Genomic DNA, 22,888 nt, shown 5'->3' with positions numbered 1-22,888 from the left:
CTGTACCAGACATCATTTTTAACAAAAAAATGTAGGATGTGGGGAGAGCTATGTTTGAAAAATAACATGAGTAAATGAAGTATATATAATATTTTATAGTGGTGCGCATAATAGTGGTTACTATAGAAGATAATTGTTTGCACTGAGGTAACCCAAATTGGCTCATTTAATAATAACTAATGACCAGTAATTTAGATTCAAGATAAGGAATCCAAACTTTGATTCTCATTTTCTAGTGTACTTTTCATGTAAGAAGTGTTTTGATGGTCTTCTGAACTCTCAAAAATGCAAGTAAGTTTTTGTTCTTGCCAGACTCATAAAGAAATGTCGTCAGGATTAATTACTTAATGATTATTAAACTAAGCAGGTGAGTACTAAGAGTTGTTTTTCATCTCAGAAGAATCAGCAGAAGCTTTTTGCTGGAGGCAATTACTGTATTACCTTGTTTTTCTGAAGTGAGACCTCCCATTCTAATTGTTTTGATTTCCTTTAATGGGTTAGGGAGAAGAAGAAGAAAAAAAAAAAACTTATTAACAATATCTCTGGAGAATAAACTATGAAAATGTATTTAATAATGTTAAGCATTCTAAAATCCTTGAAAATAAATATGCCAAGAAAATGATCTCTATCATCTATCTATCATCATTGGTATATCATCCCCATCTAAAATCACCACTCCCAATTTTAGCAAATGTGGGTAGTGGTGACTAGAGGAATGTGACTCCTATATCTCATCTAATTTGAAATATAAATTCAAAGTCACTGTTTAGAGCAAGATGTACTTAATGTTCCCCTCGCCTTGACTAAACTCTAGACAGATTTCTTCCTGACTGCAGGCTTCTGACCTCCTGTTTCTTAGAGCATTTACATGAAAAATCTTGCAGTTGTAAATTCATTCTCTGCCCTTTTGAAATATATGCAAATTGCCCTGCCTCTTGCCAGTTTTGCTTCTTAGAAAATGCCTTTTTGAAGGACCGGGAAATTAGTACTTTAAAATTCAGCAGTAAAAGACATAGTGCCTCCATTTCCCAGTCTCTCCAACTTCAGTGAGAGCCAAGTGCCAAATACAGATGCCCCAACCACAGATAAAAACATTTGCAAACTCAAGAATAATTCAGTGTGTTCAATGCTTCCCATGGGTCCACCCTCCTCAAATGTCCCCCTGTAATTTTCTGCCAGCTCACCTCAGCACTTAACAATCCTTTTCCTTTTGTTTCAGCAGAGTTCAATCTCTCTCCACTATTGCAGTAGTCTTGAATAAGGTCTTGCTTGCCTGTTATATTTTGTCCAGTACATTTTTCTCTTTAATAGTCTAAACCAAAATCCAACACTTTTTTTTTTTTTTAAGTACCTGGGTCACACTCACATTTCTACCAATTTTCTATGACCACATCAGGAAAACACAAATATTTTCTTATAGCTGATATCTTTCAGAAAGACTGATACCCCTGACAACCTAATGAAGAGGGTAGCAAAACTCGATTTCATGAGGTGTTGAACACCTACTTTTTGGTGATTTTCTCCTCTAGACCTTAGGCAGATAATAATTTGCATTCCTGTGTTAATGTCAAGTTTTTGGCATATTTCTTAATTTTCTGTTATTTTTCTTTCCTTTTACGTCAAATTTAAGTTTTCATGGTCATACTGTTTTTCTCTTAGGATGGCCATAAACAAATGGATTCTCCTATTTTGCATATAGGATTTCTCTTCTTTTCCTTTTTTTTCTTCTCTCCTTTCCTCTTTTCTTTTCCTTCATGAAAGTAAAAGAATAACTAAGAATCTTTGTGCTGTGGTCTAGAAGTCACTAGTGATATAAAGGATTACATTCATATCTGTAATGTCAATTTCCATTACACTCATAGGCTTTTGGGAACAGATAACAACATTTTCATAGAGAAAGACATATCATGAAGCTAATATAACATAAACTTCAGGAATCTTCCCTTGCAAGGACTCCTTTAAAGGCACTACATGTAATTTTGTATTGTAAGCTCATATTATTTTTTTTTAAGTGTTGCCAGAAAGATACGAGTTTTGAGAGGAACAAAATTTGGTTTAGCTTTTGTTTTTCACCATCAACAGAAATGAGACTTCAGTCTATAGTCCCAGGCACAAAACAACATTTTTAGTCCAAAAGGAGTCTTCTTCTCCCACTGTTCTTAAAGATATTTCCTTGGTTTTCTTTAGCTGAAATGTGTTATCTTTGTTTTACAACATTGTAATATGCTAATTTTGAAGTTACTATCTTTGTACAAGGTAATAAGTGAGTGAAAAACTCAAATGCTAACATCTGCTGTGGCATTTCAATTTTAAACCAAATGTGTGTATAATATTCTCTTTGGTTAAGTGAATTAACATTTTCACATAACCATGAAAGATAAAATTTTAATAATCTCCCTTGGAGTTGTCCCTTTGAAGTCATGTGCAAAATATTAAGTTAGAATTCAAATAGGACACCACTCCTTCTTCAAGATTTCTGAAGCTTTCAAAGGCAGAGAATGGCTACCATGTCTTCTCTATGTTTACCTGGTATTGCAGTCAGTTGCAGAGGCAAAAATTTATTTACGTTAGAGTAGATTGAAGGTTACCAAGGAATGCATCAAATTCCAGAACACCAAAGCTTCTCGATCATTGGTTGGCACGGCTATATGAAATTCCACTATTCTATATACATTTTTCATTACTTGAAAAATATTCTTTTTCTCTGATGTCTTTTAATCATCTTTTAACCCTTTTACACTATCTCTTGAAAGAACAAAGTTTTAATTATTACATATTAATGTCCACATGCAAAGTATTTGATTTATCACATTACCATCATCATTGCCAATTTAAGTGAGTCTGGCTTGGATTCAAGTAAAGAAATTTCATGGAGGAATGTTTTGGGACATTTTCCCCTTTAAGGTACTCCTACTAAACAAATTTTAAAGGTAGCTTCAGAGGAGGACTCTTTGCCATATAAAAAGGCAGGTATTTTCATCTTCAAAACAGTTTAATGATTGCATATCCATACCTCAATTAATTATCCTCTCTTTTTCTATCTTATTCATCTGTAAAAAAATGTTAATCATGTAAGTCCTGATTTTAAAAATATATGTTATTGAAAAAAAATCTTAGAACATATGAAAGAGTAAAAAAGAAAAGCTATAATCATACTGACCAAAGATAATCTTTTTTTCTTTTGGTATAACTTCATATGCACATATTCATGAATATTTATATATTACATATATAAAAAACATATATATGATTACATGACACACATATTTTTTAAAGGTGTCTCAGGATATACCGGGATAAATTTTTACTCACTTTTTATTCATTGAATGTGTTTATTCAAAACTATTAACAGCTATTATTATTACCTGTCAGGTATACTTTCAGGCCTGGGGGATAAAGCAATGATCAAAACAGAAAAGCCCTCTGCTTTCATGAAGCCCACATTAAGTGGTGTGAAATACATGGTGAAAAAATAAATAGCAACTGCATAATGTCAGAACCAGGAATAAAATACAGCTGGGTAAGGAAATAGAGATTGATGGTGGGGCCAGGACAACAGGGGATGTGTGAGGCAACCCTGAAGGAGGTGAAACACACAGCCACGCAAGTATTGGGGGAAGAACAATTCAGAGGGCATAATGACAAGGCTCTGGGTGGACTTCCTCCTAAATTCTGTGTTGAGACAGCAGCCAGGAAGCCTAAGCTGCTGGAGGAAATGAGAGGGCTGTAGGAGATAAGTCAGGTAATGAGAGGGGCAGATTGGAAGCCATTGCAGAGCTCTGAGCAGATGAATAACATAGTCATGATCATACTTTCATTTAGAAGATCACTCTGGTTCCTTGGAGGCTAGACTATGAGAAGGCAAGAGTGGGTGCAGACCAGACTGTTGATCTACTTCAAGGCACGAGAGGAGAATAGCTCCGGCTTTGTCGAACTGTAGAGGAATGAGAGGTGTCGCGGTTCTTAGAGCTCTAGGCAATTGCCAAAAGGATTTGCAGGAAGACAGGGAGGAATAAGCAACAAATACAAGATTTTCTGGCTAAATAATTGGTTAAATGGATTTCATATTCTGAGACAAGGAAAGCTATAGGCTCAGCAGATATAAACAGAGAAAGAAGAGTTTGGTTCAGGTTGCGTTAACTTTCAGCTGCCTATCAGGTATCTAAGAAAGAGAGAAAACATTGTTAAGTGAGAGGAGACTTGAGGGGATGTGCCTAGATTAGAAATATAAATCAGGTGGTCTCCACCATGCAGATGGTATGCAAAGTCACAGGGCTGAAGGAGGCTACCCAGAGACGCAGTGTAAATCTGGCCCGAGCGAGCAGCACTCCAGCATGGAGACTATAATTTGATGTTTATGTCTCTGTTAAGCTATAGTGCTTACTGCCAGACTTTTATAAAAAACTTCCCTCTTTTTAACTTTCTAACCTTGAGTCATCTCCCATCCATCTGTAATTCAACAAAAATGTTCTTCAAGAAAACTAAACCGAGACTTTCTATAACTGAGAAAATCTTTTGGCTGCCTTTGCAAATAAATGAATATTTGGTTGAATTTGTAACAGGACCATTCAAATAATTTTTTTTCTCAACTCCATAGCATTCTTTACAGAATAATAGTCTAAGGACAATTAAAATTTTGTTTCCATGCATGTAATCTGTATCTTGTGCTTGGATGCTTGCAAGATTTATATATACATGCATACATGCATACATACATATAAATCACAGGCTGAGTAATATCCCCCCAAAATACATCCCCTTCTTAACCCCTGGAATTTATAAATGTTGCCTTATATTGCATGAAGGAATTTTGTAAAAATAATTAAGTTGAAGATCTGGAGGGGGAGAGAGAATGGGCAATCCAGGAGGGCACTAAATGCAATCACATGTATCCTTGTAAGAGAGAGGTAGAGGGAAAGTTGACACAAAAAAGGAGAAGGGGGGCACCTGGGTGGTTCAGTCAGTTAAGCCTCTGCCTTCAGCTCAGGTCATGATCTCAGGCTCTCTACTCAGTAGGGAGTCTGCTTTTCCCTCTCACTCTCCCCCTGCACGCTCTTTCTCTCCCTCTCTCTCTCTCTCTCTCTAATAAATAAATAAAATCTTAAAAAAAGAGAGAGAGAAAGAAAGAAAGAAAGAAAAAGAGGAGAAGGCAGTGTGGCCACAGAGGCAGAGACTGGAGTGATTCAGCCACAAACCAAAAAAATGCCAACACTCACCAGAAGCTAGAAGGGACAAAGAATGAGTTCTTCCCTGGAGCTTACGGAGGAAAAGGTGGCCCTGCTGTCACCTTGGTTTCAACAAAGTCAAACTGATCTCAAATTTTCTATTTCTTGAACTATAAGAGAATACATTTCCATCATTTAAGCCATCAGATCAGTGTTAACGGGATACAGCAGCCATAGGAAACAAATACATACACATAAAATTTCACCATGGTATATCTAAATACTATTTATCTAACGTAATTTCCCCTAGGTTTTCAAAAGGTATTTCAATCTGCTAGTTGAAATCTATCTTTATCGGGTACCAGACACAAGTCTTTGTGATTTGTACTCTGTGCACTCTGGCCTCTCCTCCATAGTGTGTTATACATGAATCTGATTATCTGATCTGCCCCACCGTAGACTCACGTTCATTTTTCTTGATTCCTCTCCTCAGAAATAAACTCTGATTCAGGACATTTTCATCCAGTGTTTGTTCCTTCTCCTAGATTTGTGTTCTGTAGCTAATCCATTATTTTTATTACCACCATTATTTTTATTAAATTTTATAACTTTTGTTTTGTATCCCATATAGTTTTTATTTCTTCATGATTTATTGTTATAATTTAATAAATGCAAAAAAAAATCCCTTTAGTCTTTTAAAAACAGATTCTTTTTTATTCATAAATATTCTAAAATTTCTTATTTCTTTACTAACAGAATTTCAAAAGCAGGTTATTTTTGGATGTAGACATCTTTAGATGAATTATTTTTCCATAAGTTTATGCCAACACAGTATTAGGTGATATAAATGCTGAGATAAATTTTGGCAGAAATAGGTAGGTATTCCTGGTTTAACCCTTCAGACACAGACAAAGGAAGAAGAGTCATATTATATTTAATATAACTTTAACTTACCAGTCTGGAAATCTGACATCTGATAGGGCCCAAGGAATTCTAGTGGAGAGCCCTACTGCAAAAGGGATATTTATCTGGATTCCAGAGAGTTTATTCTCCAAAATAGGTGTGATAGACAGAAAATTGCTTTAGTAATGTCCCATTCCAATTTATTTTCCATTTTACTTGTTTGTTTTGTTTGCATTATTTTAGCCTTCCATGGCTCGGGATCTGCCAAGATTTTCCTTCAGAGGTCTGTTAATTTCTTTGCCTGGTTCAGTTTTGAGTATTTGAAACATGATTAGTTTAAATGATAGAGTCCAAATGGTGCTGACCTAGAGTGGTAAAGATTTTTAAAATCCTGAAAGTGTAAAGGTTTATGTTGGAATTCTGTGTGACACCAGTGCAGAATTTCCTATGCTGGAAAGAGAAGAGAAAAGATACATCCTCAAAAACTACAGGGAGATGAGTGTGTCCAAACCTTTCATCACAATCTCAAGGAGACATATAGCTCGAGAAAAGTTAAGTAATGTGCATATAGTGATTATCAGCTGGTGATCAAAATATTTATTAATTGTTCTACTAAAAAAGGAATATCAACACCATCAGATAAGAATATAAAATTATTTTTACTGAATCACAACACTGCAATTTTCAGTTTGAGCAGCACTTCTACTAATGATTTTATTTCTTTGTGATAGGCTCCATAGTTCTCAGAATACAATACATAATATACTTATGTGTTCAGTAGCATTTAAAGATTCCCCAGTATTTTTCACTGAGGTGTCTTTTTCAATTAAGAGTCAAGAAGCTTGGTGCTGCTAACCTAGAGTTAGAATAAATCAACTCTTGTTGGCCAAACATCTTAAATTCATCCAATGCTGCTGCTTTTCAATATTTTATGAAAATATTTGTTGATAAAAGCCAAGATGAACATGGGAGGCCCATTAAGCCAAGAGATTTTAAATGTCATCATTAAATATAAAAATTCATTTGGAATATAGTAATTTATTTCAATGATTAAGGAAATATTGCTCCTATATAATGTCCTAAGAAGAACTCCTGCCTCAGATAAAATTTCTGTAAATTGTTAGTCCCAGAACTGAACTCACTGAAGAAACCAGCACAACATTTACAGAAAAATGTTATAATAAGAGGGAAGAACGTGGGAAAATGAACAACAACAACAAAATTAAAACGCACTAGGGAATAAAAAGATTTCATGGAGCTGACAAAAATTGTGATAAAATATATTGCTGTTAAGTTAAAAAAATCTTAATAATGAAGCAAAAAATGACATGATCTATAGTTCAAAGCAGCAATATAAGAATCCAGGACAGATGTGTAGATAATAGAGAAAGATAGCATATAAGCTAGCAAAGCACAGGAAAGAAGAGGAAAAAATAAAATCTCAGGTATAAAGCCCATATTAGAAGCAACACAGAAAAGAATTATCCCAGCTGAAAACACAAAGAAAACATGATAGGAATGAAAAGTAAGTGAAATAAAAGTAAATAAGAGTTTTAAAAAACAGACAAAGGTTGGTAGGAAAAATTTATAAAGGAGATCTAACACAATCATCGTGCTAAGCTTGAGAGCTGAAGTAGAAGAAAAAAGAAAATTAATGTAATTCAAGAAGAAGTTTGTTAAATACAACCTTTGTGTGTAAATTGAGAAAGGACACTATTTCTCAGGAGAAGAAGAAGAGTAGTACACATATGCTAGGAATTCTACAAGACTTTAAAAAAATTATTTCTTATTAGATGGATAAGAACACAACTTAAATATCCAATAACAAGAAAGTATGGAAGCTAATTTGGTTTATCCATAAGGTGGAATACCATGAAGCAGTCAGAGATGTAACTTTTTATTTGTGAATATGAAAAAAATCTCCATTTTTTTTTTTTTTTTTTTTTAGGATTTTATTTGTTTATTTGAGAGAGAGAGCACAAGTAGGGGTGAGGAGCAGAGGGAGAGAGAGAAGCAGACGCCCTGCTGAGCTGGGAGCCCAAGGCTCAATCCCAGGATCCCTGAATCACTACTCAAACCAAAGGCAGACACCCAAATGACTGAGCCACACCGTGCCCCTCGAAGATATTTTTAATTGAAAGAAATCAAGGTGCACAATATTATAGATGAATTATGATTTCTGTTTAAGGCCAATATGCATGGGATGTCTACCTGTATGTACATTGGGTTATCTCTGGGAACACATCTAGGCAATGTTACAGTTAATGCCTCTGAGTAAGGAACTAGCTGGCTGTGATAAAAATGTGGGACTGAGAATTAGTTTGTATGTTCTATCTTTGAATGTCTTTTATACCTTGCAGCATGTGCATATATTATCTACTCAAAGCAAATAATAACATGTACTTTTAAAAAGATAGCCTAATCTGCCATTTAATTATTGTCAAGGAAGAAAATGCAACCACAATTAAATACCCATACTGTTGCTTTTGGCAGGCATTATTCAACAATATAACAGAAGGTGTTAAATAATCCCATCCGACCTGTTAATACCGTCAACTACTTAGAGCGTTGTTTTGCTGCAGACTAATCCTGGAGGACCCTTGAAAGTAGTGTTATTCAAAATTCTACATTTGGGGGCACCTGGGTGGCTCAGTCGTTAAGTGTCTGCGTTCGGCTGAGGTCATGACCCCAGGGTCCTGGGACTGAAGCCCACGTTGGGCTCCCTGCTCGGCAGGAAGCCTGCTTCTCCCTCTCCTACTCCCCCTGCTTGTGTTCCATCTCTCGCTGTGTCTCTCTCTGTCAAATAAATAAATAGGGTCTTTAAAAAAAAAATCCACATTTGGCAAGAGATTTACTAAAGTTCCTCAATATCTACGAATACCCAGTAACAACTACCTTTAACATTTCCATGCCAGAATGGCTCTTCCATGATTTGTGGCACAGAACACAAGAATCTCAACCAAGGTATTGATTCTTTTACAGGAAAAAAAAAAAAAAAAAAGCCAATAAACTTCTTAAATAAAAATACAATTTATAGTTTTTAATTTCCATAATGGAATGTTTAAATGGGCACTTACAGTTTCCTTCAATCAATATCAGAATGTATCTACATCCTATGCTGTTAGAATAGATAAAATGGTTGGGAAGACCTGTCTGCCCCAAGCAGTTTCCCGTTTCTCTCACAAGGTAAAGAAAAAGTAGCACCAACATTTTGGTATCATAAGCTCACCCAGACAGAACTTCTTTGATATTTGCGTTATGCATATACACTCCCTTCCTCCTGTTTTCTGCTCATAAGAAATAAAAGGGTATCAAAGGAAAAAAGTCAGAATACATGCCCAGACAGGTTCTTTTCCAGCCCATCATTTTTTTTTCTTTTTTTTAAGAAAGAGAGAGAGCAGAGGGAGAGAATCTTAAGCAGGCTTCACATCCAGCACAGAATCTGATCTTACAACACTGAAATCATGACCTGCGATTAAATTAAGGGTCCATTCCTTAACCAACGGAGCCACCCAGGCACACCCCCATGGGGTCTGTTTTCTTTTTTTTTTTTTTTTTTTTTTTTTTTTAAAGATTTTATTTATTTGACAGACAGAGATCACAAGTAGGCGGAGAGGCAGGCAGGGAGAGGAGAAAGCAGGCTTCCTGCTGAGCAGAGAGCCCGATGCGGGGCTCGATCCCAGGACCCTGGGATCATGACCTGAGCCGAAAGCAGAGGCCTTAACCCACTGAGCCACCCAGGCACCCCTATGGGGTCTGTTTTCTGATCAAGATAAAGCTACTTCTTCTTAGAATTTCTACCATACTGGCTGTAGTTGCTGAACCAAAGCAAGTAATACTTTTACACACAAAATATAAAGGAGGGATAACTTTTATGACTGAATGTGGAATTAGTCAAAAAAATCTAATTGACATTTTTTTGTTACACAACTTTCTTGATAAAGAAAGAAGTACATTGGGGCGCCTGGGTGGCTCAGTGGGTTAAAGCCTCTGCCTTCAGCTCAGGTCATGATCCCAGGGTCCTGGGATCGAGCCCCGCATTGGGCTCTCTATTCAGCAGGGAGCCTGCTTCCTCCTCTCTCTCTGCCTGCCTCTCTGCCTACTTGTGATCTCTATCTGTCAAATAAATAAATAAAATCTTTAAAAAAAAAAAAAAAAAGAGATTAAAAAAAAAAAAAAAAAAGAAAGAAGTACATTGTTTTACATCTTGTTGCAGTTTCTTTATTCTCATTTCCAAACACTCAGAAGGTTTTACATAGAAGAGCACTGATGAGGAACATCTGGAGGATGACTTAGGTTGCATGGTCAAAATGGTCCCCTGAGTTGGTGATACCTAAATCTGAAATGAAAATAGCTGAGAAATACCTGAGAAAGAACATTCTAGGCTAGTGCTAAAACCCCAAGGCAAAAATAAGCTTATTGTGTTTGATAAAAGATAGTGAGTTTTAAAAAGAGAGCACAAGTCACAGGAGATCAAATTGAACCACGTAGGGTTTCCTAAGAGCATTAGGACTTTGCATTTTATTCTAAATTCTATCATGGGGAGCTATTAGGGGAGTAATAAGAAGAATGATGGGATCTGATTTAGATTTTAAAAGATCATTCTGTTGTGTGACAAATGGATTTCCAGGAAAGGTAGAGCAGACAGAAGCAGGAAGACCAATATGGAGGCTATTATAATAGTCCCGACAGGAAATGACTGTGGCTTGAAAGTGAAAAATAAGGGTGAAGGTTCAGATAAGAAGATGGAACATGCTTTGAAAGTGAAATCAAAACTTTGTAATGTTTTGATACATGGGGTGTAAAGGAATAGAAAGACTTCAGAATGACTCTAAGATTTTGGCTAGATTCACTCAATGTACCGTGGTGCAGTGAGATGGGCAGCTCAGGAAATGGAACAAGTTTATTAGCAGAATGTGTAATTCAAGTGTTCTATTCTGGACATGCTTATCATTTGCATGGCCTGTGTTTAAGTAAACCCCTTATTCCTTAGGATAAACCACTAGATCATGCCTGATCTAAGACTCTCTGTCCAACTACATCTTTAGTTATTTCCAACATACAGAAATCCATTTTCCAAAACAAATCTTCTCCTCCATTTCCCTTTGTTCGAACTACCTATATCTGCAAACTTTCCTAATGAAGTGCTACATACCCTATAAGCCCTAAGTGTACATCAGTATCTTTCTATTACTTTCCTTGACCCATTCAGGCCCAACTGCCTCTCCCCCAGCAATATTACTTCACTTTATTCATACTTTTTAGTGAAAGGTGTCACACTGACATTCTCATCAACTCCACCATGAGTTCCTCAAGGGTGAGTCTATCTCCAACTCATATTAAGATTCCTGGAAACCAGCCCAGTGCATAAATTCTCACTAAAGACAAATTTTCATATGCACTCATGCTGAAAAATGGCTCACAAACACTATTTTCATACTCACCCACATACATATAAATAGTCACTCTGTCTAGATACATCTTCAAGTTTGAAGGTCAAAGGTATGATTGGAAACTCAAAGGTTAAACTTGAAATTTAATAGCAAATACATGGCTTTAATTAAAGAAAATCTGTTTTTAAGTGTATTTTTTAAGTTTGTTGTAAAAATGTTTCATTTTGGATTGGGAAGAAAATATACTGTCTTCGAGTGTCATAGTTTCTACTTTTGTTGGTAGCAAAGATTGCATGAAGGAACACATTATTTCACTACTTAATTTGTACATTTGTAATTAAATCAAAATGGTTTCTTTGCAAGTTGCAGAGAGGGGTTAAGAATCTGACAGTGATTCAGAGATGAAGAAGCAATGATATCCGTGAGTCTGGCTCAACTATAGGGCCCATTGCAGAGAAGGATGAGAGCCAGCCGAATGAGTATGTGCTCTCTCTTTGCTTCTTTTTACAACCGTGGGGGTCTGCCAAAAATTTGTGAATTGCTGGCCGGCAGGCAAAGCCAATCCAAGCACCTGTGTTACAAAATGCAGCAATTGTGTGATTGTCATTACTGATCCATCTGTGAGACTAGTACTTGCCACATGTCAGTTGACTCACATAAGGTGGATTGGAAGAGAAATTCCATTAGATAAGGAAGGCAGGAAAATTAATATGCCGTTTGTTCTTTGTGAATGAAAAAATATAGCAAGCACTGATGGAAAGTGAGAATTTTATAAATGATTTGAACAGATTAGTAATGGCTATTACATGACAAATGGGAAAGATCCTTAATTCAAAAAGAAAAAAAATTACATAATTTTAGGAACAAAGCCTTTTCTCTCTGTAATGACTCATTACACACAAATGGAGTACCAGAGTCACTAGTCCAGAATAGCAGTAAAAGAATGATGTCTTACCAAAGACTATAAAACACCAGGTGAGGTTCATTATCTTAGATTCTTAAATAAGAAAATCTCACTTACCAAAGCTCAAAAAATGTAGACTTTGCAGTGTCAGAACTTGTCTAAGTTAATGATAGGATGGCATTGTCAATGAAAAAAGCATAACAAAAATGTTTATAATGTGAAAAATATTTGCGGGAAAATGTTGAAACTTCTTTTGAGTATAAATGATTTTTGTATATTTTACTCTTATCAATAGGCTGACAGTATACAAATCAAAAGTAATATACTGATAGAAATGATTACTTACGCTTACTGAGCTCCTGACATGTACTAGATGAGGTGTACAAGCATGTTATATGACTTCTTTTACAGCTGTTAAGGTTCAAGAAGTAAGGCTCAGAGAAGTTACCTATCCTGAGCATTCGACAAAATGATCTGTTTAATATTTCTTAAAATGAGTTTTATTTCCTTTAGGCTATTTTTGTGGCATTCACGGTGGTGCCTATTAGGCTGTATTTGATAAACATCTCAGTCCCTAAGCTATTGAGATAGTACAATCCAATAATATTGTATTATGAAATACATGTACAATATTGTACTAGCTGAGAAAATCAATAGAACATAAAATACCCAAGGAATAGGTCAATGAGAAATCTGAAGGATAAAAACAAATATTTGTCATGATAAGGTGCAGGTGGGAAATGATAAATTTGGATTTTAAGAAGCTGGGTTTCTGGCCAGATCTATTAAATGACAAAGATAATACATGCTTCCCATATATTTGCTTTAGTGTCTCCAACTTTTTAAAGGGCATTTATTAAAGCAAATTCTAGAAGAATGTACACCAAATATCTCTGAGTGGTGAGTACACAGACAATTTACGTTTTCAGATTTTGATCATATGTATTTCTCAAACACATAATTATTCATTGTGGAGGTAAAAAACTTGAAAGGAATAATTAATATGATCCATTATGAACAGTAAGCCTGTTACACATTGAACTTAGAAACTTCAAAGGTAAGTGAGTTTAAAGAAATGTAAAATACTATCATGGAAATAGTAGGAATAGAGATTCTCCTAGATTCTCAAATGCATAGAAATATTAATTGAGAATGAATTTTTTATATTATGAGCTGTCAATTCACTATTTTTTTCAAACATTTCATTAGGAAAACTTTAAAAATACAGAAAAATTGAAAGAATTTCACAGTAAAGATTCATATATACATGATGTCAGTGTTGAAATTAGCATTGTACTATATTTGCTTTATCACATATTGATTCATCCATATTCATATACACACTCCCATGACCACTGATTCATCTAATTTCTTGAAGCATTTCAAAGTTATGGAATCGGTATATTCCTACAAAAACTTCAATATGTATATCATTAATTAGAGTTCAATATTTGGTTTTAGTGCTTTTTTGTTCTTGTTGTTTTTGAGGTGAAACTGATTTATGATGAAATGCATAAATCCTTAGTGCCTTTTCAATGAAACCTGAAAAGTACATCTAGATGTCAATCTTAAAAGGACATAGACTCATGGTAAGCTCATCTTCTTGTTGTTATTTTCTCAATAACATTCTAAGTTGGTGGCTTGAGGGCTACAAATGGAAATCAAACATTCAGTATTAATGAGTTGTATTTTATGAGTTCTTTCCCTATTGATGAGAGCTTTAAGTTACAAGCAAGAGAAAGCAACTCAGGTAGATCTAGATCTTTCGTGTTTAAGTAGAAAAGAAATTTATTGAAAATCTATTGCTTTTATATATTTCAATTAAGAGCAGAGAAAAAAGTACTAGCAGGCTGGAAGAGCCAGGCTTTGAAACTAAAGGACACATGAGTCAAAGTAACAAGTAGGATCATCAAACCCTGCCAGTGTTCTGTCATGGCCCAACACAAAATCCTACTCATGGCAATCACACATCGCACCATGTGCAGTCCCTGGTGAATGCCCCTGTGTAGCTCACGTGGATCCCATGTTCATGCCTGATGTTCATGTTCATCCATGTTAAGGAAACTCAGGATATGAGAATCCAGCACATTTAGCTTCTATAGTGTGTGTAGGAGCTTAGTTTCCAACAAGAGCCACAAAGAAAGCAATTCTTTAAATATAGTGAAGAAGCTCATAGGATTGATGGCCCCCAAACTGCAAATATTACTAACATACATCATTTCATTTTTCTCCTCAAAAATTCTATAAAGTCTTAACCAGGGCAAGGAAAGCATCCTTGTTTTAAGGGTGAGACCATTCTTTAGACAACTGATATATTACTTATTTCTGCCTTATTACTATATTTTCTGGTTTGACTAGTGAGCACTGGTCAAACTAGAACAAAGACCTCTTTCTCTGAATGCAGTCGTAGGGCCACAGGACCTGCTGTACTCAGACTAGGAGTGGTATCTTACTAACATCAACTGGGCCAAAAAGTTCCTTAGCAAGAAATGTAGACATTTACTATCTATTATGGCACCCCTCTTCAAAAGAAGATTCTAAACTTAAGAGCTAAGGGCAGCCATTTTCAGCTACAAGAGAAGGTTGGTCAGTAGCACAACTGAACAAGGAAATAGCCCAAAATGAAAACTGAGAGAGAGCCCTAACAGTGATCATTTGGTGGTTCCAGTTTCTTTTATAAGGCTTGGACACAGGAGGCCATTATGAACTGTGAATTACCCTGAAATTCCATCCCACTGAAACATTTTCCTTTTTGATAAGCAATTCTCATCAGGTTTGTTATTTGTAGTAAGAATTATAATCATTGTGTTAATTATAGGCTGATGATCCTGATCTGAAACTTCCTTTCACCCATGTTGCAGAGATGTACCACAATTAAACGTGGGCCTCAGCATTTTCTAACTGTAATCTTCCATGTTATGAATACTGAATCTATTCTCTCCTTAATGAGTAGTGCCATAGAACAATGAGTTTTTCTTAAAACAAGGAATGCCTGCTTGTACTTAGAAATAGCTGAAATCACACCACTGGGTATTTGCCCTAAAGATACAAGTGTACTGATCTGAAGGGGCACGTGCTCCCAAATGTTTATAGCAACAATGTCCACAATAGCCAAACTATGGAAAAAACCTAAATGTCCATCATAGATGAATGGATAAAGAAGATGTGGCACACACACAAACACACACACACACACACACACACACACACACACACACAATGGAATACTATGGAGCCATCCAAAAACTGAAATCTTGCCATTTGTAATGATATGGATGGAACTAGAGGGTATTATGCTAATCGGAAATAAGTCGATCAGAGAAAGGCAATTATCATATGATCTCTCTGATATGAGGAATTTGAGAGGTAGGGCAGAGGGTCGTGGGGGATTGGAAGGAAAAAAATGAAATAAGATGGGACCATGGAGGGAAACAAACCATAAGAGACTCTTAATCTCACAAAACAAACTGAGAGTTACTGGAGGGTGGGGAGGTAGGGATAGGGTGGCTGGGTTATGGACATTGGGGAGGGTATGTGCTATGGTGAGTGCTGTGAATTGTCTAAGACTAACGATTCACAGACCTGCAGCCCTGAAGCAAATAATACATTACATGTTAATTTAAAAAGAAAGAAAGAAAGAAAGAAAGAAATAGCTGAAAGACCAGAAAAGGACCAAAAAGTCTTGAAGCCCCATCTCATCTTCATTTAAATTATTATCCATTTTATCTTCTCCACCTCATTTCTATAAAACATTAATAAGGTTGTAAGTCTTAGCTCTTATGTCATTGTAACTCTGTGTAGCTTTTGGACTCTACAAGAGATTGACTCCAAATATGGTATTTTCTTGCTACAAGTAATGTGCATATGAGAGGCAATAACTCATCTCTGCAAGGTCTAATTCCATAATAATTTATTCCAAGGCCTTGGCAGCTAATGCTTCACTCACTATTAATAGAAAACTGTGCTAGTGGTGTAGGTGGTACTTTCAGTTTAGTGATGCTGTAGTTAATTTCTTTAATTTATAAAGTATTTATAAATCTCATCTTTGCAAAGCTGCTGAAACTGTGTAGGCAGAAACCAGTTATCTCCTTATCTCACAGCCTCCAAATTGTATCCACTCCTATAGCCTACATAATCATTTATACTCCTCTTACTAAATCTGTTGCATGACCCCATCTGTCACTTTGTATCTTGTGAAACAGCTGATTATTTGCATGGCTCATGAATATGAAATATTTGTTATTGCAATTACTCTACAACAGGTTTTGTTATGGAGGGTCTGCAGGTTCACTGTCCTCCAGACTCCTGGACTCTTGCTCAGCAGTGCCTGCAATACTTTCAGCTTTTACCTTTTTGAATTCTCCTTGTTCATATCTGGCAAAAACCCTCACCGTGAAGCCTACTTTCTCAGATACTAGGAAAAGCCTATCAGCTTTACCATGCATGATGTATCTTTTCTCATCCTTTTACTTTGCTGTGTTATAATAAAACTTTATGGTTTCTGAAGTTTGATTTTTATGTAATTTTTCACTCGTCACACAAATTTTCTTCTTTTTATGTTTTCCCTATCATTTACCATGTAAAAACCATTCTCAGCTTGTGGACCATACAAAACAAGTGGTGACCCAAATGTAGCCTATGGGGAGTCCTTTGTCAACCCCTTCTCGACAACACACAATCAAGTTAATCCTCTGGAAAATGTTGGATTTGATATCTATAGTTCATTTTTATTTGTTCTATTGATACTGATTGATTATCTGAATTGGGCAAAGTATTGCAAAATTGCAAAAGTCAACAAATAACTCAAGCAGGACTCTAATTCTAATAGGGAAAAAAATACATATAAATATATAGAAAATCCAATATTGGGGCGCCTGGGTGGCTCAGTGGGTTAAAGCCTCTGTCTTCAGCTCAGGTCATTATCCCAGGGTCCTAGGCTCTCTGCATCAGGCTCTCTGCTCAGCAGGGAGCCTGCTTCCTCCTCTCTCTCTGCCTCTCTCTGCCTACTTGTGATCTCTATCTGTCAAGTAAATAAATAAAATCTTAAAAAAAAAAAAAAAACAATATTAAATGTGGTGAGTGGCAAAAGGGCATTAGGTAGAATACCAGGCACTGTTTTGAGGTCTTGTTGAGGTAGAATTTAAAAACAATAAAGTACACAGATTTAAGTATATAGCTAAAGGAGTTTAGCAAATGTGTACTTCTGTAAAACTACCATCCCAATAGAGAAAATAAGTATTTTTATCATCCTGAGAAAATACCTCTTGCTCTTTACAGTCAAACTCCCAAGAAAAGCAAACATTATTGATAATTTTCTCTGATTAGTTTAGTATTTCATGTTCTCGAACTGTATGTAAATAAGATCATGCAACATGTCCAACAATAATGATGGATTTCTCTAGCTTTCCCTTTTGTCCGGAAAGTTAGTACCTCATATTTTGTGGAGATCTGTTAGCAGGTACGTACGAGTTTAATATTTTAAATCCTCTTGTTAAATTAACCCTTTTACCATAATGAATATTTCTTATTCCTGATAATACCCCATGTCCAGAAGTCTCCTTTATCTGATATTAATATAGTCACACCAGCTGTTTTATGCTCTGTGTTCACATTGCGTATCTTTTCTGTTATGTTTACTTTCAATTTTCCTGTGTTTAAAATTAATCTCTTGGAAACTGCATATACATGAGTCTTGCTTCTTTGTCTAGTTTGACAATCTCCGACTCTTCATTGGAACATTTGGTCCACATATATTTAACATAATTATTGATATATTTGTATTCTGGCTATTTGTCTTGTATTTTTCATCATATGTTCTTTGTCCCATTATTCCTACTGACTTCTTTTAATTTTCTCTTTATTTTTTAGGAACCCACTTTGTTACTTTTCAAAGTTCAGCTCAGCATCATTTGCAAAATTCGACAAGGAAAAGGGCCACTAAATGCCATGTCCTGGGAATCCCTGAGATATAGCCATCCTGTGGACGGTAAATGGGAGTGTGTGAGGGGGCAGACTTCACAAGCCAGCATTTCTTCTTGCTTTCCTACAACACAATCCTGAGAGAGAGAAGCCTGAGTGGATTGAAGGTTTGGAATGAACCAGGTTTATCTGTGATGAAAGCACCTGGTTAGGGATGGGAGGTCCCGGATACAGAACATGGGGCTCCTCTGGATTGGGGATTCAGGTAGGTGAACCCCCAGCAGAGGCAGCCTGTGGACTGAACCAGCCCCAGCACCAATCTGTGGAAGGTCTGTGGGTCCCAATATTTCCATCTCCTGAAAAGTGACCCATGAACCTTTTAGTGGAAAAGCTCTCTTTAAATGTATTCTGGATGAGGGCCTCGAGGTTCCTTCCAGTTTCACAAAGAACTTGCCAAAAGTGGAAGGTCATGCGACAGTTGCTCCCATCCCCTTAAGTCAAAGTCTGGGTGAGGGCCTGGGTGGACACTTTTATTAAAAGATTTTCAGAGAAATAAATTGCAGCTCTGTTTCTTATTAATTTTCCAGGCTTTTACCTGATCCCTGAGAAACTGAGGTAAATAATGCCTTTGGGAAGCTCAACCACGTCTAATACAAAAAAGGATCTTTTAGCGAAATTTGGCATCCCAGGTTAGGGTCTCCAAAGGAGACATCCCATTTAGAATTGCCTTTAATATCCCATTTAGAATTGCAATGAAAGTACCCCCTCTTAGGAAGTTCAATTTCTGCAATGTAGCTAAGACAGTAGTTGATTGCCTCACCTAGCTGATCTTGAATATTCTGTTTACACAGAGGTTCCCATCTTTATATGCTACAAAGCCATTTTCTGGAAAATGAAAAAAGAATAATAATCCTATTCTTCAACCCTCTCATTTCACAGTTGCTCTTGCGCTTTCTCTAAGTCCTACCTGCCCAGCATTCCAATTTTCATCTTCTTCCTCAATTTTTGTAAAAAGCCTCCTACTTCTTCCTATTCACCTGTTTTCTTCTGTGGGGTTGGCAGAATCCGGTTCACCTTAAAAAAGCAAAGCACTGAGCTGGGAGCCCCCAAATCTCCAGTTTCCATCCCCCTGCTGCTTTCCTTTAAAATCACTGTCTTTAGTATTCCATTTTATCTCCTATATGGAATTTTATTGTTAATTCTTTTAATTCGTTTCATGGTGCTTATTTTAAGGAGTACAATATGCTTCCCTAACTTTTCATCCACCTTGAATTAATATCATACTTCTTTACATATAATCCAAGAATTATTTCCACTCAATTCTCCTCAGGCTGATTTACTTCCCACAGTGGCTGTTACAGTGATGCTCAGTTAGCAAACTATTCTCTTGAGTTTTGTTCATCTGAACATGTCTTTACTTTGCCTTCCTTTTTGAAAGATACTTTCATTATCTGTAAAATTCTAGGTAAACGTGTGTTTTTTAAAGCACTTTTAAGATGTCATTTTATTGCCTTCTGTCCTCCATTATTCCTGCTGATAAATTAATTGTCCTGTTTATTGTGTCTCCATTGTACATGTTGCTCTCTCTCTTTCTTTTCTTTTCTTTACTTTTTTTTTTTTTTTTAAAGCTGGTTGCTTTTAAGATATTTCTTTATATCTTAGATTAACTAGTTGGCCTATGTTGTGATCTGGGATGGTTTTCACTGTGTTTATCCACCTTGGGGTTTTCATTCTTCTTGGCTGTGTGAGTTGATGTTTTAAACAGTTTTTTGCGGATGGCACTAATATCTTCCCCCACCACTTTCCCTCCTCCTTCTAGGATACCAATTGCATATATTTTAGACTGCCTGTTATTATACCCTAGGTCATTGTGGCTCTGTTTATTTCTTTCAACCTTTTTTCTGTCTATGTTTCATATTAGATAATTTATGCTTCAGATTAGTTTCTATTTGCTGGTCTTCACATATAATGATTCTTTTCTCTGCAGTGTTCTATCTGCCATCAGTTCCATTCAATAATTTTATTAAAAGTATTACACCTTTCTAGTTCTGAACTTTTATGTATGCTTTGGAGATTTCCAATCTCTCTGAAATCCCCTATCTCTTTACCATTCTATTAATCATTTGCTGTAAATTATTTAACATACGTCTAGTAGTTATCTTGAAGTCCTTGTCTGCCAAATCCAACAAATCCACTATCTGAATATTCGTTTACTTCACTTGTTTTCTCTTCTGATTATGGATCACATTTTCCTGCTTCTTCACATGCCTATTAAGTTTTAATTATATATGAAACACTATAAATGAAGAGTTGTAGGGAATCTTGATTTTGTTATCTTCATTAAAAGTGTTGAATTTTTCTACATGACAGTTAAATTGTTGGTGGATCATCGTTATCCTGTGAAAGAATTATTTTGTTTTTTGTTGGGATGTATCTGTATTTATTCTATTATTCCTATAATGTAGCTCTTTATTTTTAGGAAGACCCTTTCTCCTACAACATTGGCCCATCTGTGCTTCATTAGAACTCCTGAAGTGTTCACCAACTGTCCATATGAGCTGTCGAGGCACCTATACAAATGTAACATACCTTCACCAGTTCTGTAGCAATTTTTTTACTTCTCATGTAACAAGAATTTCCAGGGTCTTCCTTTTACTTTCTTTGTCCCATATTTTTTAAAGATTTTATTTATTCATTTGACAGAGAGAGAGAGAGATCACAAGTAGGCAGAGAGGCAGGCAGAGAGAGAGGAAGAAGCAGGCTCAATCCCAGGACGTTGTAACCATGACCTGAGCCAAAGGCAGAGGCTTAACCCACTGAGACACTCAGGCACCCCACTTTTTCCCATATTTAAAATAAAATTAAAATTCTGGTTCATTTTGATGATTAATTGTATTTTAAAATAAAGATCTAGGTACCAGATATCCTTATGTCTATGATATATCATTATTTCTGGACACTTTTAGTGAAAAGAGATAGGAATTTTTTTTTTTTTTTTCTGTAGCTTCAAGGGCATTTCCACTTCTACCAATAATGCACTGCCTTGAGAATGACCCTGGGTATATCTATACATGTATATATAACAACAGGTTTCATACATTAGACAACAGCCAACAAAGGACTATCATCCCTGAGAGAAAGGAAACAAATAAACCAACATGATGATTAAAGGAGGTTATTTTCTGAAGGCAGTTTCCGGGCTGTCATCCAGGGAAAGAGAAACCAAAGAAAGCCAAGCAATCTCAATAAGATGAAAAGCCAGAAGTCAGAGTTAAAGGAGGCGAAGAAGGCTCAACTGTGCTGGGAAGAATACTGGAGAGGAGTCAACAGCTCAGAGAGGTCTCCTGAAATATTTATCTTATTATCCGTCTGTGAGTGAAAAGGGTTAAATTCCGTGTGGGCAGAGTAACACCGATATAAACAAATCCTTGAGTTCAAAAAAATGTCAAAAGTAGAAATACATTTAAATTTATGGGGCCTTGGGAATAGTTTACATATGGGGTATCGCTTTAGAAGTTGAGCCATATTAGCTGTAGATTACTGCTTTGAACCCACCCTCGTCATGCATAATCGCTGCCCCCAAAGGATCAAATTGACGACGAGTAACTGTATGCTGCATAAATGTCCAAACCTCTTGAGTGAAATAAGACAAAATGCATCACACAACAATGTAAAAGGTAAAGGGTCCAGGTCCAGTACAAAATTATTAGGTATGCAAAAATATGGTCTATTAGCAGCAGAAAAATGAATCAAATGAAAGGGATACAGAAATGACAGAAATAAGGGAATTACCAAACAAGTGTCTTAAAATAGCTACAATATATATGCCCCAAATACCTAAGACTATAAACAATAATACGGATATAATGAGAAATGGGCTTGAAAATAGCAATGGGACAAAACTTGTAAAAAAAAAAAAATTGAGACCATAGAATTTTTAGAGGTATGAAGCAATATTTCAAACAAACCATACAGTGGATGGTATTAACAGCAGGTTAGATACTGCAAAAGAAAAGATCAGTGTGCTTGAAGACATGGTAACAGAATGAAGCACAAAGAGCATGTGGTTTGAAAGGGGAAGAAAAAATATTTGAAGGCATAATGGCCAAGGAATACCCTACTTTGATGAAAACTATGAACCTACAGATAAAAGTTCAATAAGTCCAACCAGAATATAGAAAAGCATGCCAATGCACATCACAGTCAGATCTTGACAATCACTGAAAAAGAAAAAAACAAATCATCTTGAATCTTCCATATTCAGTATTAATAAAGATTTAGTGAAAACTCTTAAATGTAGATTGATTATGTTGAATCTTTACTAGGTCAGTTTGTTTGCCAGAAAATAACAAAGGGTCTGAGGTGTAAAACAAGAATTACCAGATCAAAGGATAAGAAGTGAAGCACTAAAAATAAAGAGATGATAACAGACAACTGATAAGGAGTTATTGACCAGTAATTGTACTGCCTAAGGCAGTATCTGTTTTGCTCACACTATTATCTATATTAATGAGCTTTTTAATACCTTCATCTTTTACTTGTGAGTACCTAGACCTTAGATAACTCTGTGTACATCTATAATTTAATGACATACTATTTTTAGC

General features: G+C 35.9%; 1 protein-coding gene across 1 annotated transcript in view; it reads left to right on the top strand.

Annotated features, from left to right (window-relative positions):
* Positions 1-18,834, top strand: part of BCHE (butyrylcholinesterase) — an 85,623-nt gene extending 66,789 nt beyond the window's left edge. The window contains exon 5 of the mRNA XM_080821972.1: positions 18,234-18,834. Coding sequence (XP_080678098.1) covers positions 18,234-18,337 — 104 coding nt within the window. The 3' untranslated portion in view covers positions 18,338-18,834. The remainder of the gene's footprint in view (positions 1-18,233) is intronic.
* Positions 18,835-22,888: the final 4,054 nt, after the last annotated feature.

This window comes from Martes martes, assembly GCF_963455335.1.
Source record: "Martes martes genome assembly, chromosome: 1".
NCBI classification, from domain to species: Eukaryota; Metazoa; Chordata; class Mammalia; order Carnivora; family Mustelidae; genus Martes; species Martes martes.
The sequence above is the reverse complement of the archived record's forward strand: the minus strand, read 5'-3'. Positions and strand labels throughout refer to the sequence as shown.